Source organism: Leptosomus discolor, chromosome 3 (assembly GCF_034619465.1).
Source record: "Leptosomus discolor isolate bLepDis1 chromosome 3, bLepDis1.hap2, whole genome shotgun sequence".
Lineage (NCBI taxonomy): Eukaryota > Metazoa > Chordata > Aves > Leptosomiformes > Leptosomidae > Leptosomus > Leptosomus discolor.
Window position 1 is genome coordinate 70120973 of NC_141393.1, and position 15125 is coordinate 70136097.

Sequence of the window (15125 nt, forward strand, 5' to 3'; positions counted from 1 at the left end):
AGGGGTCCAGGCCATTATGGCAAGCTTGGGTCAAAATCAGTTAATAGGTTCAATAGTCACCAGTACGAGCATTTAGGTGGGGTGGGATGGGAAGAAAAATACAGTGTAATAGCTTCCCCATCAGCCTCATTTCCTTTACAAAACAAGTTAAAAAAGTGCCCTGAAGCTGTCAGTGTGGGTTTTTTGAATGGTCCAGCCTTGGAGGGCCACCAAGAGCCAGATTTACCCTAATGAATGTAAGGAAAGTTCCCATAAGCCCATTCCTTCCACCAGCCTGCACATACCTTCCCTCTTCATCCCCATCGCGAGGCACTTCTGATAGCGGCAGTACTGGCAGCGGTTGCGTTGGCGCTTGTCTATGAGGCAGTCCTTGTTGTCACGGCAGGTGTAGATCAGGTCCTTCCGGATCGTCCGCTTGAAAAAGCCTTTGCAGCCCTCACAGCTGTACACCCCATAGTGCTTCCCTGGGGAGGCAAGGGGAGGACATCAATGGGCAGGCAGCCATCTGCCTTCCCTCCAGCATGGAGGAGCTCAAACCACTACCAAAGGTGAAAAAAATGGCTGTATCACCTTAGCAGGCCTGACTTGGCTTTAGTGGCTCTTTGCAGGAATAGTGACCAGCAGCAGTCAAACTATAGGACCACTGCTTTCCTGCGATAAGGAGGAACCGAATCCCAGGGGAAGGATGTGGACCCTCATCTTAGCTGCAGTGTAAGTACAGAAAAGCCCTAGGTAGCAAATGGGGTGCACTGATATGGAGTGGGTCTGCAAGGCACAACCAGGCTGTAGGTATCTGGGGTAGGAGAGAAAAACCCAGACACAGCCAAAGCCCAGCTGACACAAAGCACAGGTAAATGAGAACACAGCAATTTTGATATATTTGCCTTTGATAAACAGGGGCAAAATATAAAATGAGATTATACACTTAAGGGAGAAAAGCATGGGGTTTAGGCTTGCTCTCTTTTGGGTACAGCACAACTAATTTGCAAAACAGACAGCTTGCCCTTGGGTAAGCCAGAACCAGATACGAATCCTGCAATGCCAGTATGGCCCCAGCAAGCTCCACAGTGTTCACTCCTGCACAAGTCTTGCTTCAGAGCATCAGGGGAGTTTTCACTGCACAAAGACTTCCCCAAGAAAAAAATCCTCCTACCTGAGGATCTGTCCCCACAGATGGCACAGATGTGTTTGGCTAAGGATCCTGGGCTTGTAGATGGATAATTCATGTTCCCGATCCCCGGGAGACTCGGCAAGGGCTTGATGTCCTCCAAGCTGCTGACATTGTTCAGGACGTTGAGCTGCAGAAGCAGAAGCCACAAGACAGGTTAGGGGTTGAGACTCATACCTCAATAAAACCACCCCCAAATTGAGCTGACCCCTCCCTTGCTGCTCCTGCTGGGCTCGTCCCACAAGCTTATCCACAGCAACTCCATGGGGCTGCCATGGGCAGACAGACATCCTCTGGTGAATCCAGCTGGAGGGGTTTAAGCAGATGCCTGGTAGCAGATACTGCCTCTCACCCTGCCCTGATGCTGTAACCAAAGCCAGGACTAAGATAAGCCGGAAAAGGGCAGGCAGCAACTCTCAACTGCTCAGCTACAGGCTCCAAGCGACAAGGCTGGTGGGATCCTGCCTGCTTCATTAGAGGATGCTGATCACCATTTCTTTGCGGCCTCAAGCGCTAGCAGCTTAGTAAGGACAAACTTTGCAGCCAGGCAATTTATTGCAATTAAACCTGCACTGCTGCAAGGCTAGCGAAGCTGTAATGTTGGGGTTTTTTTAAAAAAAACCAAGCGTTAAGTGGATTAGCTTCCCTGCCTTGTGATATGCAAATCTGCATAAACGTGAAAACATGGCCTTCCTGGTCACTTCCTGGGACTTAAGTTCCCAAACACTATCACAGGCTGGAGAACAGAGTAGATCTAGAGTTGTCAGATAAAAAAAAAAGGCAATAGGCTGAGCATCTAAAAATCAGCTGCAGTGAGATGCAGGCAAACGGTCCAGAGCCCCCAGCTGAGATCCCCGGGAGTTGCTCGTAGCTGCTGCAAGTTAAAGGTTACAAACCGACATCGATTACAGACCAAAGCCTGATGTTGCCCAGGGCTTCATTTTATTGCTATTTGCTTTCGAGCTGTTGTCGGCAGGGCAGAGAGGATTAAGGGCCATTGAGCAAGTCTTGACAAAAGCTGCCCGGGCAGAGCAATGTCTCTCCAAAACCACTATCAAATCATCTTTCTCATTGCCATGCTTTGAGGGCTGGGGATGGTTTCTTCATCGTTGAGCTTGTTTTTAACAGTCACCCCCATTTTATCAGCTAAGGTTCTTCTTCCAAGCAAGAGGGCAGAAGCAGGGACAGAAAACAAGGCTTTGGATGAAAATCCAGCTATAGCTTTCGTTACAGTCTCCATAACATCTAAACCACTAGATTTCATGCATGCTGTTGTAAGTTCTCATTTGCTCCAAGAAATTGCTCACTTCCCATTAAAAAGTATAATAATTTCCACGGGGAATTTTAGCAAAGAACAAGAAGCATTCATCCCATTGGGATTTTTGGACCTGTCATTAGAAAAATAAAGAGGTGAAGCCTGTTTTCATCTTCCCTCACCACTGTCCCTTCATTCTCAAAGCTTCAAAGGTCCGATGACATTGAAAATACAAATTATCCAGCAAAAAATACATCAGGAGCCATGTTGTTTTTCACCACTGGAAAATAAAAGCATATTGGGAAAAATTGCCCAGAGGAACAGAAGTTTGCTCTCCTGACAGAGACTCAGCCCAGGCACTGGCAGCTGTAAATCCTAATGCTTCAAAATCCTAACGTCACCCAAAGAAAGGAGAAATCAACCCCTTCCTCTCCACAAGTGCCCAGCCACCTTTTTTACCCCGAAAACAGCTTCTTGGAAAGATGCTGAGCCAGGAGGAATTTTTTATGGTTTAAAATGTTACTCAGAGCTCAAGTACCACCTTTCCTTTTTCTCTCTGGCTGCACTTTGAGACAATAACAGAGAGAGAGGGGATGGGGATCAGTGCAGTTTTAGCCATCAGTGTCCTCGGAGCTTGACTCCTGCAGGTTAAATGCAATCATGTATGATATCTGGGACAACTGCTTGAACCCAAATCCATTAGCTGCCTCCCTGCCGAATCCCCAGGGCCCAGCTGTCTCCTTGCATTAGAGGCAATACAAATGAAATCCGCTCCTCAGAGCTGGGAACTTGGCATGGTGCCTAGATGGGGGAAACTGCTTCCCAGAGCATCCCCAACCCCAAACGAAAGGCTTCCATACAGCCAATGCTGCCACCAGCTCCACCACCACGAAGTACCTGCCCTGGATGCCACAGGCACAAATATTGTCAGGTCAATGGGGAACAGTCAGGTGGTGCTAGGGGAGGAAGGATGCCCAGCACGCCCATTGCAGACAGCCCAGACCCACACAGGAGTTGAGGATGCTGGTGAAAGGTAAGCCAAACCTGCCAAATCACCCTTGTACTCTCTCAGAGCTCTTCAGGGACCTCCCCACACCATCTTCTCCCAGCCTTGGCAGCAGGCACTAGAAAGAGCTTCAGACAGACCACAGAGTAGCAGCGGGCTATGGGGCAGAGAGGGCTCAGGGACCACCTCTTCACTGCTTCTTCAGCAGGAGCCATGAGGCTCTTGAGCAGTCGTTGCCTTCAGGTCCCACTAATAAACCGCAAAGTCTTGTTAACAAAAGGCAGAATTTCCACTTAGATCTGGACTCCCAGAACATTTCAGCACACTGTCAAAATTCCACACTGCCACCTTAGTCCCAGCAATGTCGGAGATGGTGCCAGGTTCTTGGGGCAGCATGTCCCTGTTCCTGCCCCACAGGCCACCCCGGGGTCTCCCAGCCCATCCATGGCTCTGGGCAGGCACTGACCCTGACACCTGGGTCTTCCCGCTGTCTGGACGGGAAACCTCAGCACCTAAGCAAGCTCAGGCAGTAAGGACGGGAGTGCTTCATTTTTCTTCAGGCAAAGTTTATATGCAACACAGAGTATGGGGCTGGCATTTAGCATTAACAATTGTCTCTCTCTAGAAAGTCTGTCTCCTTTTCAAATAATGAAACAAATCACATACCCTTTTGCAGGAAGAAAGGCAGTGCTTCACATGCTGCAGCCCTTGGCTATCCCAATTATTTCCACATACAGTAATTATACACACTGCAATAGATGCAGTGGAGGGGAACTGGACTGCACCCATGATGAGAACAGGCCTGGGAATTAGCTCTCTCCCCTTACCATGCAGGGTATTTTGAAATATATACAAGTATCTTCTCTGTGACTGTGCCAGGGAGATTGATGCAGAAAGATTCACGCACTGGAAATTGTTCTTTGCAGCTGATCTCCCTAAGTGGCCAAAACATACTAGACTCTCCACCAGCCAAGCCACCCCCTCAAGATTTTGGACTTTACCCAGTCTGAACACCATGAATTGTAACAAAGCAAGTGTGTGCATCTGCCTACCTGCGGACTGGCGTGTGTCACAAAATTCATGCCCGGAGCTGAGGACAGAGCGACAGGGTGTGAACCGATGGAGGACGCGATGACTCTGTATGGTGAGCCCAGCGCATTCATTGGAGACCCGATTGCGTTCATGGGGGATGGTGGTGCCCGGGAGGCGTTCGCAGGGGCCTCGAGGTAGTTGTGGTGCCCGTCCACCGAATTTCCCGTGGAAAGGCTTGATGACGGGCTCACAGATGTGGAGCTGGCATGAACAGGGGAATCTAGAGGGAAAAGCAGAAAGTTTAAACACTCTATGAGCAAGACTGGCTGTACAGTGATCAGCTGCTCAGCCATGGTCGTGTCAGCTTAGATGCCAGCCAAAGCTCAAAGCCAACTGGCAAACATGCCTCATGCTATAAAGCGAGAGAGCAAAATGGTTATGGTACAGGAAATAGAGTTACATCAGCAACAAAATGTATTATGAAGGTAACACTTAATAATCAAATCTTCCTTCACAGCTTCGGTGCCTCAGTAGACTTGGAAGAGGGTACCGCTGCCTGCCAGCCTCAGGCCTGAGGGCCTGTTTCTTTTCCCCAAGCTGGCTCTAGAGACAGCACATGTGTGAAACCATGAAATCCCTGCTGACCAGGCTTGAAACCTTAAATGATCCCTGTATCATATGAAGCACCTTTGCTCCCTGCAATGGTTCAGGCATCATGCTCCACAGGCTCCTCTTCCCATGGTTCAGCTCTTCCCCTTCCCACCCAACTTACCTCTCCATTGCACTATTTTTCATATGTTCCTCCAGCTCCCAAAACTTGATGCCAGCATCTTCAGGAGGAGCTGGAGCAACACAAGACAGAAACTGCCCAAGACCTGTTAGCAATGCAGATGACAGGACAAGGCACACACAAAATATTTTGTCCATTACTTTTCTGCACTTATTGTGAGACAGAGCAGAGACTGTGGCTACACAGATGTTCCTGGGCAGATAGTCTCATAGCCACCTGGAAAGAGGGTTTCCTCCTTCCACACTAAAGAGCTCCAGTGCACATTGCCACACCAAGCCTCACAGTAGCCCCATGAGATCAATCTGCCCCAGAACCCCACTGGGGAAGAAGTGTCATAGAAAAGCAATATAACCTTGATCATTGCAACTTCAAGGCAGTCTCTGAGGCTGAACATCTCACCCAAGGCCTAAACACTGTTTTCTATAAGACCAGTCTCAAATATTCAGAAGGTATCTGGGCATCAAACGACCACTAGTCCCGGTGGGTTACATATCTAGGTGTATTTTAAGGATTTATATGACCTTTTCTCTCTCCACTAGAATTTACCGACCCCAGTTAACATTAACTGTCATTAACAGTTCAATGAACCATTGTTTCTCTGGTGGTTTTTCAACACAGGAGATCATTCCCTGGAGTAGCAAGGCAAAGATGTTGTGTGGGAAGGTCACACAGTTGGTTTTCCATGGCTGGCACAGAGGATGCTTGTTTCCATTGCATTTGTAAGTAAGGCAGCGCTTTGGTGTTTTGTTTGTTTGGTTTTTTCCTCCTTTTAACATTATTGCAAAGTTATTTACGTGACAGTGTTTGTTATTTTACCTGAAGTAACAATCAAATCTGATTCAAAGGGAAGATGCACAATAAAGACGGGAAAAGGTCAGCTTGCTGAATAACATTAAAGACATTTGTCAGAGTCAAGGAGGACTCGATCCGCCGTTATCAACCCACTTCAGACTTAATTCTGCAGAGGGAGGGGGATAAAAGGTCTTTGTCAATTCTTGCTTTGGCTTTTTGGATCAATTCTCCCAGTGGGAAAGCGATGTGCAGCAAGAGGAAGCCAGCTCAATGACAACAGCAGAAGCCTTGGAGGCAGTGAGGCGGTCTGGAGGCAGAGCCAGGGCTGCTGCCTGCTGCTGGAGAGTCACCTCACGTCCCCCTGCCACCATCATGGAGACACGCAGCCTGTTTGCTGTTAGTAGACAGCAAAACCCCTACCTTGTAATGGCTTCCATGCACAAAAGCCTTTCACCCCAGAGAAAGCTGCCAGGAGAGCCTTTAGCAGTGGTAAGGAGATGTGCTGTTTGCCTGGTCCCTGCTTAACTTAAGCGCTCAGCTCACAGAGGCACCTCAGTTGCTTCCTGAGACTTAAAAGGACCATTCTGACTTGTACCATTATCAGCTTCAGAGAAAAGCGAATGCATTTTTCATCACCTGTGAGTCATCTGGTACCATAGCATGCAGTCCTCCTCAGCATCTGTTGCACAGACTTATAAAGAAGTTGGTTTTATGCCTCTTTAAACAACTAGGTAAACAACATTTCCTTTGAGGATTCTCCAGCTTAGAAAAATATGCCACTGAAGGGGAGATTGGGCAGAAATCTATCACACTAGAACAGCTAAGGAGAAGAACTATCTTCATTCCTTTCCATTAACACAGAAAAGGGCATATTTTGCAATGTCACGCGGAAGATTTAAACCAATAAGACTCCAAGGAGAGTTATTTAACTGTTTGCATTTAAACCAGACCTTACAGAAACTGTCATCACTAAATTTCTCCCTTAGAAAGGCTCCAAGTTTCATAAGGATCCAGAGCAAGGCTTTCACCCAAGAAGACTGCTGGCCAGGGCAAGCAGTGCTTGTGTCCATGCCGAGGTGTGACTGTTCAAGGGCTATGGCCAGGGGAATCCCCTAGCCCTCAGGATGGGATCAAAGGTTGAAACCAGGAAGCCTGGAAGCTTGTGCCTACCTCTCTTACCCCAGCAATGAGACACAGACAAAGCATGAATGCACGAAGAAGTGTTTGCTGATGGAGATGGATGAATAAGTGAAAATATCTACTGGAGAGCACAGAGGTGTAAAGCTAGGCTCTTCCAGGGCCTGATGACACAAACCAGAGTTAACATGCTTGTTTCCACAGTGCCTGGCCACACCATCCTGTCAAGGCTGTGACAAACACGTTGGTCAAAACCATCAGTGTTAACTTTCCATTTACTAACAAAAAATTTTATCCATCTCTTACAAACTGTGATACAAACCCCATTTGGAAAAGCAGAAACAAACAAACAAAAAAAATCAAAGGAAAGCACTCCTGCAAGGTGGTCCAAACTTCCACTTCCAGCCCCTTCCTGGGATAAGGTTGCCAAGTCAGTTCCCGAGGGAGCAGAAATGCACCCTCCCACACCTGAGGATATACTCCTCTCAGCTTCTCATTTTCAGGCTGGAGTGCTCTGAGAGGGATATAAGATGTTACTGCTACCAGGTTATCAGCTTGTGCGAGGAACAATTCACATGGCTGGCAGAAGACGTGCAGGAAGAGCCATGCCAAAGCATCCTTGACACTGGGGTTACTTATTCCCTGAGCTGAGTACCCTTGAAGTTATTTCAGTCCAGAGGAGCCAGGGTGGCTTGGACAATGTAAACAGCAGACATTGCAAGTTTGATTCATTTTGGTTGAAAATGATTACCTGAAGTGAGCTGGTATGGTCCATGTCGCACACCTCCCAAAGGAAAGCAACTGCAAAGGCCTTGGGCTCACCAGGATGGCATGGTTTCCTTGAGGTATTTTCTCCCATCACTTGTGTGACAAACAGAAATATCAGCATGGCAGCAGAGCAGGACCAGCAAGGAGCTGCTCTGCAGCAGGGAAGCAGCTCTGGGGCGGAGCAGGGGAGACTGGGCAGACAGGACTCCATCCTGCTTGCCAGCTACAGCCGTCCACTTCTGCCTCTCCTGCAGCATTCGGCACAGGTGACATTTACACAGGCCAAAGTGGACCCAGAGTCTGTCCATCAGGTAATGCGAGGTGACAAGCGATGCCAGGGATTCAGCCAGCTGCGTCGGGGCCCCGCAGAGCAGAGGGCAGCCCTGCGTTGGGAGGTGAGGGCTTTGTGGCTGGCACAGCCCCTGCCCACAAGCACCAAATGCGGCTCCCAGACTGGCCAGGTCCCCCACATCCACCGGGGAAGACTGGCTGAGACCCTGCATCAAGCATCAGGGCTTGCTACTGCTTTTTACCACCTACTCCATATTCAAGACCAGCTTATTTCTGATCCACAAAAACTGTTTATGTGATTCTCCCCTGTCTCCCTCCACAACATTAGTGCTTGGACAGGTAGTTGCCTGAAGAGAGGCTCAGGGAAGCCTAGTACTGTATTTATTTCTCTCCTGGAGGAGCAAGGGAAGAAAGGATGGGAGGGAACTGTCTTGTGTGGATTCTCTGATGTCTCTACTGCAAACATGAAGTGTCCAGAGAACCAACTGCCTCAATCAAGCCTTCAGAAGCTCTCTTGTACAGAAACGCACACTCTCCAGCCTTCTCTTTGTAGGAAGCAATGTTTAAAAGAAGAAACTTGCTTCTGGGTGCTTTGCTGTTTCAAACTGCCTCTGCAAACATATCACATCTCCTGCTGCAGAGAGCAGCCGTGGGTTGGAAGCGTGTGCACAGACACAACATCCATCCTGTTGTTTCAGCATTCAGAATGAGGATCGTATCTAATGTCAGCACAGACAACTCTGCTGACATTAGAAAAAATAACAAGGGAAGACCCTAAGAACCACTCAGTTCTCTGCATTTTGAAAACAGTGCCCTTGAGGACATAAGCAACAGCATTTACATCCACCCACCAGTCACTGAAGCCAAGCAAGGACATCAAGTTTTAATAGTCCACTTCCACCTGTGTTTCACCTCCACCTCAGCAAAATCTTAGTCCAGGGAAACTTGCATGAATAGCCTCATAAAATCAGGAATAGAAGAACACCATCTACATCACAGCAGATGCATAGGTGTCCAACAGATGCACCCGTAGAGCACAAAACTCCAGGTCCACCACACTAATGCTAAACAGCTAGGTCTGGGCTAACACAGCTAAACTGGTCCAGGACCAACACTAGCTTCATAAAGCCAGCTTAGATACCTCTGTGCTGTGAGTACTTGACAGGTAAAGCTGGGGCAGGCATGAAGGCAAAAACTACCTGCAAGAATGCATGAGTGACCCCAAATGCCTCAGCACAGGCAGTAGGAAAAGCATCCAGGCTGCAACCACTAAAGCTGTCTTGATTTTTCACCCAAATAGTGTCAGGAAGCACCAATCTCAGCAATTACATTTCAGCATAAAGTGGAATAAGCATGCACAGAGACCAGAGACATCCAAGCCCTACATACACTGCCTATTCAACCAACATGGGTTGCAAGTTTGTTTTGGTTAATGCCCCTTCAGCTTTAACACCTAGCAAAGCCTTGAGAGGAAAGGTATCAGTGTTTAACACCGGGATCTTTCTTCAACTAAGGCCTAAAGCAATCCCGCCTTCCGATACCTGCAGCGCTCTGGCAAGCCTAGAGATGATGATACTTTCAACCTTCACAGTTTTGTTTTCAATGTCAGAGAGAATCTGGAGCTCTTCAGATAATGAAAACCACACTTCTGAGTGTGTGCTTCTGAGGCGTCAGGTAACACGGAAAGGGTTAATTTCATTGGCATGAACAATTAAAGGTGCAAGTTACCCTGCCTGATGCACGACTAGCAAAACTTTGCAGATACTTCACCCTCTGCAGATCAGTGGGAAGAGACATGCAGAGAAGGGCTGATTTCAGCAGAGGAGCACAGGCATGTGTGGGAGGTACAGCCTAGCAGGCAGCTCGTCCTTGGGGATGACCTTCAAGGGGAAATACCTGTGAGAAACACTCCTAAAACTGGTTGCAGTTATGTAGCAGGGAACTCATGTTAACTGGAATCAAACAAAGTTTTGCTGCTACGACCGCAGAAGTAGTTTTTCTTTAATACATGGAAGGGAAACTGGAAAACTACTCCCTTTCTAGTGATATTTTTAACTGTCCAAGCAGATTTCCACTGACAGTACAGACTGCCATTCTAATATCCTAAAGAAAGGTTATTGTTTTTGCCATGCTTTTAAGGTCCAGTAACCTTTGTCCTTCCATCTTCTGTTCAACTCCGAGACAATAAATAATGCAGCCTTCCCCTGACAGCTAACATCACAGAGGAGCAAAAATTTTTGGAGGTGTGCTGGCACATATACAAGCATGGGCTTCAGCAACAGAGATCTGCACAGGGCAGGAGAAAGTTTCCCTCAGTGTTCCAGGTGGTGAGAAGAGCTGCTCCCTCTCCTCTCAGGTAATGCTTTTGCGCCATCCTTGCAAAGAGGGGCAACCCAAAACCTGTCCCACAAAAAGCTGTGGGCTGGAAGCACACAAGACTTTCACCTGCCCTGGTACTGGCTCAGTGTCAGATGCTATTTTGAGATCTGGGTCTGATTTGACTGAAATTGAACAGTGGTTCAATAGCTTAATATGTCCAAGGACATTTGGACAAGACACACCTGAAGTATAACCACAGGAAGCCAAGCTAAGGAGTGAAGGAAGGATCAAAATCCACAGAACCTACACGGGCTTTGCCATGACTTTGACAGGAACCATGCATTACAAGGCAACTCTATGACTATGGTGATCTTGCCAACCAAAGCCTCCTTTAGCAACTGCTTATCAGGTGACTCAAATAAGGACTGCAAGCCAAATTTGCTCATCCTCACAAGGCATCACATCCCCTTGGTGACTAAAGTAACATGCAAGAGTTGGATAAAGTTTCTCATCTCCAAATAAATAAAAGTTGTTGAATTTGAGGCCTGAAAGGTTTTTCATGACAGTCTGATCAGACTTCCCACCTGGCCAGTGGGATCTCCAGCACAACATCCATCAGGATAAAACATGCACAAATTCCTACAGTGGTCTTTAAATGCCTGGAGAGGCTACAGGTCCCCATCAGAAAGGATACCACTGGCTGCAGGGTCTGTGGCTGCCCCAGGAAGTTGAAGACAAGCATCTCCTGTTTTAAAAATAAAAATTAAAAAAAAAAATATCTGCAACTCCTGCAGCTAGGCAAGTGTCCGGTCATCGGATTTTCCTCACACCTTTGCTGGGTCAAAGAGCCCTCTTCCATCTTCACATACGCAGTTACAGGTATGGATGTGACAAGCTGTGACACCCACCTGGGACCATCACTGGTCAAAAAGGTGTCCACCAGCAGGCCCACTCCAGTCACAACCTGGGTTTTCCTCTCCCTATCCCCCAAATGACCTGGCCTAACCCCGCTTTGCTTGGGAGAGCTGACAAGATTGCAGCCGGAGGTGGTGTGGCCACAGGCCAAGTTACATGAGTACTAATAAAAGAGACTTTGTGGAGGAGCCAAGTTAGTTCTTGTCCCCAACCAACTGTGCCAGAGTGCTCAGAGAGAGGACAGCCAGCATAGCATCTTTCCTTGCCCTGGGAGCTGGGCTCCAGATTAAATGAATCCCTGTGGACAATAAAAATCCATTTTGAAGCCCTTTCCTTGCTCCTACAGCCCAGGTTGTGAAGGCAGATATATCTGCCTTAGTGCACATCTCCTGCTTTAGGTGTCTAAGGGTGACTCATCTGAACACTCTCCCTGCTACTCTACAAACTCATCTGTAACACACTATAGTGTCAGACTATCCTTTTCTCATCACAAATCACATGCTTATTTGTGGATGTACATTCTCAGACAAATTTGATAGTGCTATTCATACATTTAAGGTCAAAATGACAGTTATACACACCATCAAAAACATATACCTTCTTTCTAACTTGAATGCAGATGATATTAAATTAAAGCATATGCAACAGTTACTTGAATATAAAAAAAGAGAAAGAAAATACTTGTGGGTTTGGGTTTTTTTTGCCATTATGCTCAAAACAAAGCCCAGAATTTCAGAGCTGAAGGAAATCTGAATACAACAACATCTAGACATGCCAAACAGCAGCAGCCACATCACCTAAACTCTGCCCTCCGGTAACACAGTGCAAGAACAATGAACGCAACAAGCTGACAGCCTAGTGTGGACCCTGCCCTTTTCCACTGTCCTGATGTCCCCTTTAACAGTGCCAGTGTAGGCAGGACCAACAATAATTTCATAGCTATTTTAAAGGAGTGGGGAGCAGCAAAGACCATGAACATATTGTGGGCCTGATGGAGATGCAGGTTGACTGCACGGGCTTTGTGGTGAGGACCCCAAGGCAACGAGAAGATGCCACACACCCTCTCCATCGATGGTCACCATGATCTATCCTGCTTCATCCCTCTCAAAGCCTGACTGTCCTCTCGCACAGCCCATGGGCCCTAAAGTTGTCTGGCCAGAGCAGCAATTGCTTTCTCAACCAGCCAGAAATCCCTCTCTGCAGACCCAACAACCTGAGCAGAGGCAAGACCCACACCACCTGTAGGCCCCCAGCCCCACCAAGCTGCCTTAGGGGCGTGGAAGCCCTCTGGCTTTGAGGGGGGTGTAGATGTGAGTGGTAACCTGCAGGTCTATAGCATCCAGGGAGCATAGGGCAGCCCAGAGCGACTGTTTTAAAGCAGCCCAAACAAAACCTGGCCAACGCTTTTGCATCTCTGTCAGCGGCTCACCTGCAGAAAACACCTTTTTCTAAACCAAGTTAGAAGCAGGTTAAAACATCAGTTAAACATACTTTTAAATGAAAGTTAAAGTCCCAATATACTGAACTGTTGGTGGGCTGAGGAATAGTCCTTTCGCCTTTATTGGTGGAGCAGAAACACCTCTGCTCCTATTACCAATTTTCCTTCCTAGAAATATCGCAAAGGCTTTGCTAAGTGCTACGACCCCTGCCTTTACAGGGATCTGTGCCTAGTTTCTATGAAGATCAGTTTGAATGCCACTTTTCTTTTCTTCTTTGTGTATTTGTAATATTCAAATTAAACACAACACTTCCATTATTTCACTCTTATTGCAGCAATAGGAGAGAGTTTGGCTTGTCTTGTTCCTTAAAAACACCACTGAGCAATAGATTCTTCCAACAAGTCATCTCTTTTCTGCAGAAACTGCCTAAAAAGGTATTTTGGAAAGTCAAGCACTTGTGAAACTTGGGGATGACTTGATGCAATACCAATGACTATTCTGGAGTTGGAGAATAACCAGAGGTGAGCATCTGGTGCAAGAAGGAAGAAAAAAAAAATATACAAGTAGAGGGAACATCCCATGTGCAATTCAATGTCTGCACGAATCTCCTCTCTAGCAGAGAAATAAAAGGTTGATGTATACAGCCTGGGGGCCTCCAGGGTGAGTCCTGGAGGCATTTACTCACCCTGAGGGGCTGGGAACAACTTGAGGAGTTTTCCAGAGATACTAAAACTTTGCACATCCATAAACAATAATGCACTTTAATTTCCCTGCAGCAGCATCAATATTTTGTCAACAGCTGATACGCAGGTGCTCCCAGCTCCTCTCAGCCAAGCACTCCAGCCTGCCCGCTCCCTGCCTTGGTTGGGGAGCACCCTACAGCTCCTCAATCCATTCCCCTTACACATCCCCCATGTTAGGGCAAGAGGAATAACTTCAGATAAAAATAATGAGCGAGTCCCAGTAATTGCAAAGTCTGTTTCCCCAAGAGCAGTTCTGGTTTCTGCAACTGGGGCTCACTCACGGCTGGCATGCACAGGGGTACCGTGGCTCGCAGCCGCACAGACACAGCCCTTCGCAGACCGCTGTCTCGCTGTGCAGCCTCATTTGGCTAATCTGACACAACTTCACACGATTATGGTGGTATCTGTTTCACAAGGGCAGGAGACAGCCACTGGGCAAGGAAAGAGCCCTCTTTAGACTTTCTTGGGGGCTGTTTTATGTTTTAAATGCAATTTTTGCCTCCAACAACTTAATAAAAACACAATTGGAAAGATACTTACTTGGTTTGATCCCATTCTTTCAAGGAACAGATTCAGTCCATCACACACAAACACACACTTGCACCTCTCAAATGCCACATACCAAACTTCAGAGCAAAGAGTCATGGTTTAACTCAAGCCTGCATAATTTCAGGCAGCTTGATTTGGCTGTGCTGAAGTTCACGGCACATATAATCACAGGATAGCTTGAATCATAAGCACACAGGCACCGTAGGTTACAGACACATAGGAGCTAGGTTAGACACGTTTTAAAATTCCCTTTATACCACCCACCCCCACTCCTACTACGGGATCAGTTCCTCCACCTAACCCAGAAGGCACAGATTGCAAATGCAAGTAAAATACTTACTGCCAAAGCCCGCAGGAAACTTAATGAAGTGAGGATAATTCCCATACATGTTTAATCTTCAGTTCATCTCTTGCCTTTCTAAACACAACTGCCTCCTCTAACTTCAAAGCTGCCCGGAGTGCAGCGCAGCTCGCCGGGGTCGGGACATGTCTCTGCAGGAGCAGGGGCTCTCGGAGGGTGCCGGGGCAGCTGCCTCCTCCCGTGGCCTCATCCTCGCTTCACGCTGGCAGCAGCTGCTTGCCGGGATGAGACATGCTCTTGTTCGCCACCGCTCAGGGCTGGCTCCCGTGCTCAGCTGTCTCAGCTCCCTGCGAATTCACGGCAGATTGGCCGGGTAGCATAATCGCCCGGATAAGATGCCGATCAATGCATGACGGCTCTGGTATAGATCAGAAATTGGGGGGTGGAGGTTAAGTTGTTTAGGGGAGGAGCATTGTGGGGAAGGAGGGGGGTGCTTTGCTTTTCCACCAGTGAAGACTCGATGCAGTTTATTAGTTCTACTAGCCCCAGCCATGTGGAGGTGTTTTCCAGGCATGTGAAGGACCAACCCCTGCCCAGAGGGGCTGGTGCCCAGCTGATGG

General features: G+C 47.7%; 1 protein-coding gene across 2 annotated transcripts in view; it reads right to left on the reverse strand.

Moving 5' to 3' along the window:
- RXRG (retinoid X receptor gamma) overlaps positions 1-15125 on the reverse strand; it is a 40566-nt gene that overhangs the window by 6950 nt on the left and 18491 nt on the right. The window contains exons 1-4 of one of the 2 annotated variants that reach the window (XM_009949973.2): positions 14545-14593; positions 4482-4741; positions 1154-1298; positions 285-464 (exon numbers count right to left, since the gene is read on the reverse strand). In XM_009949973.2, coding sequence (XP_009948275.1) covers positions 285-464; positions 1154-1298; positions 4482-4741; positions 14545-14593 — 634 coding nt within the window. Of the gene's footprint in view, positions 1-284; positions 465-1153; positions 1299-4481; positions 4742-14544; positions 14594-15125 lie in introns of those variants that run through there. The other variant, XM_086462454.1, reaches the window with a different exon arrangement.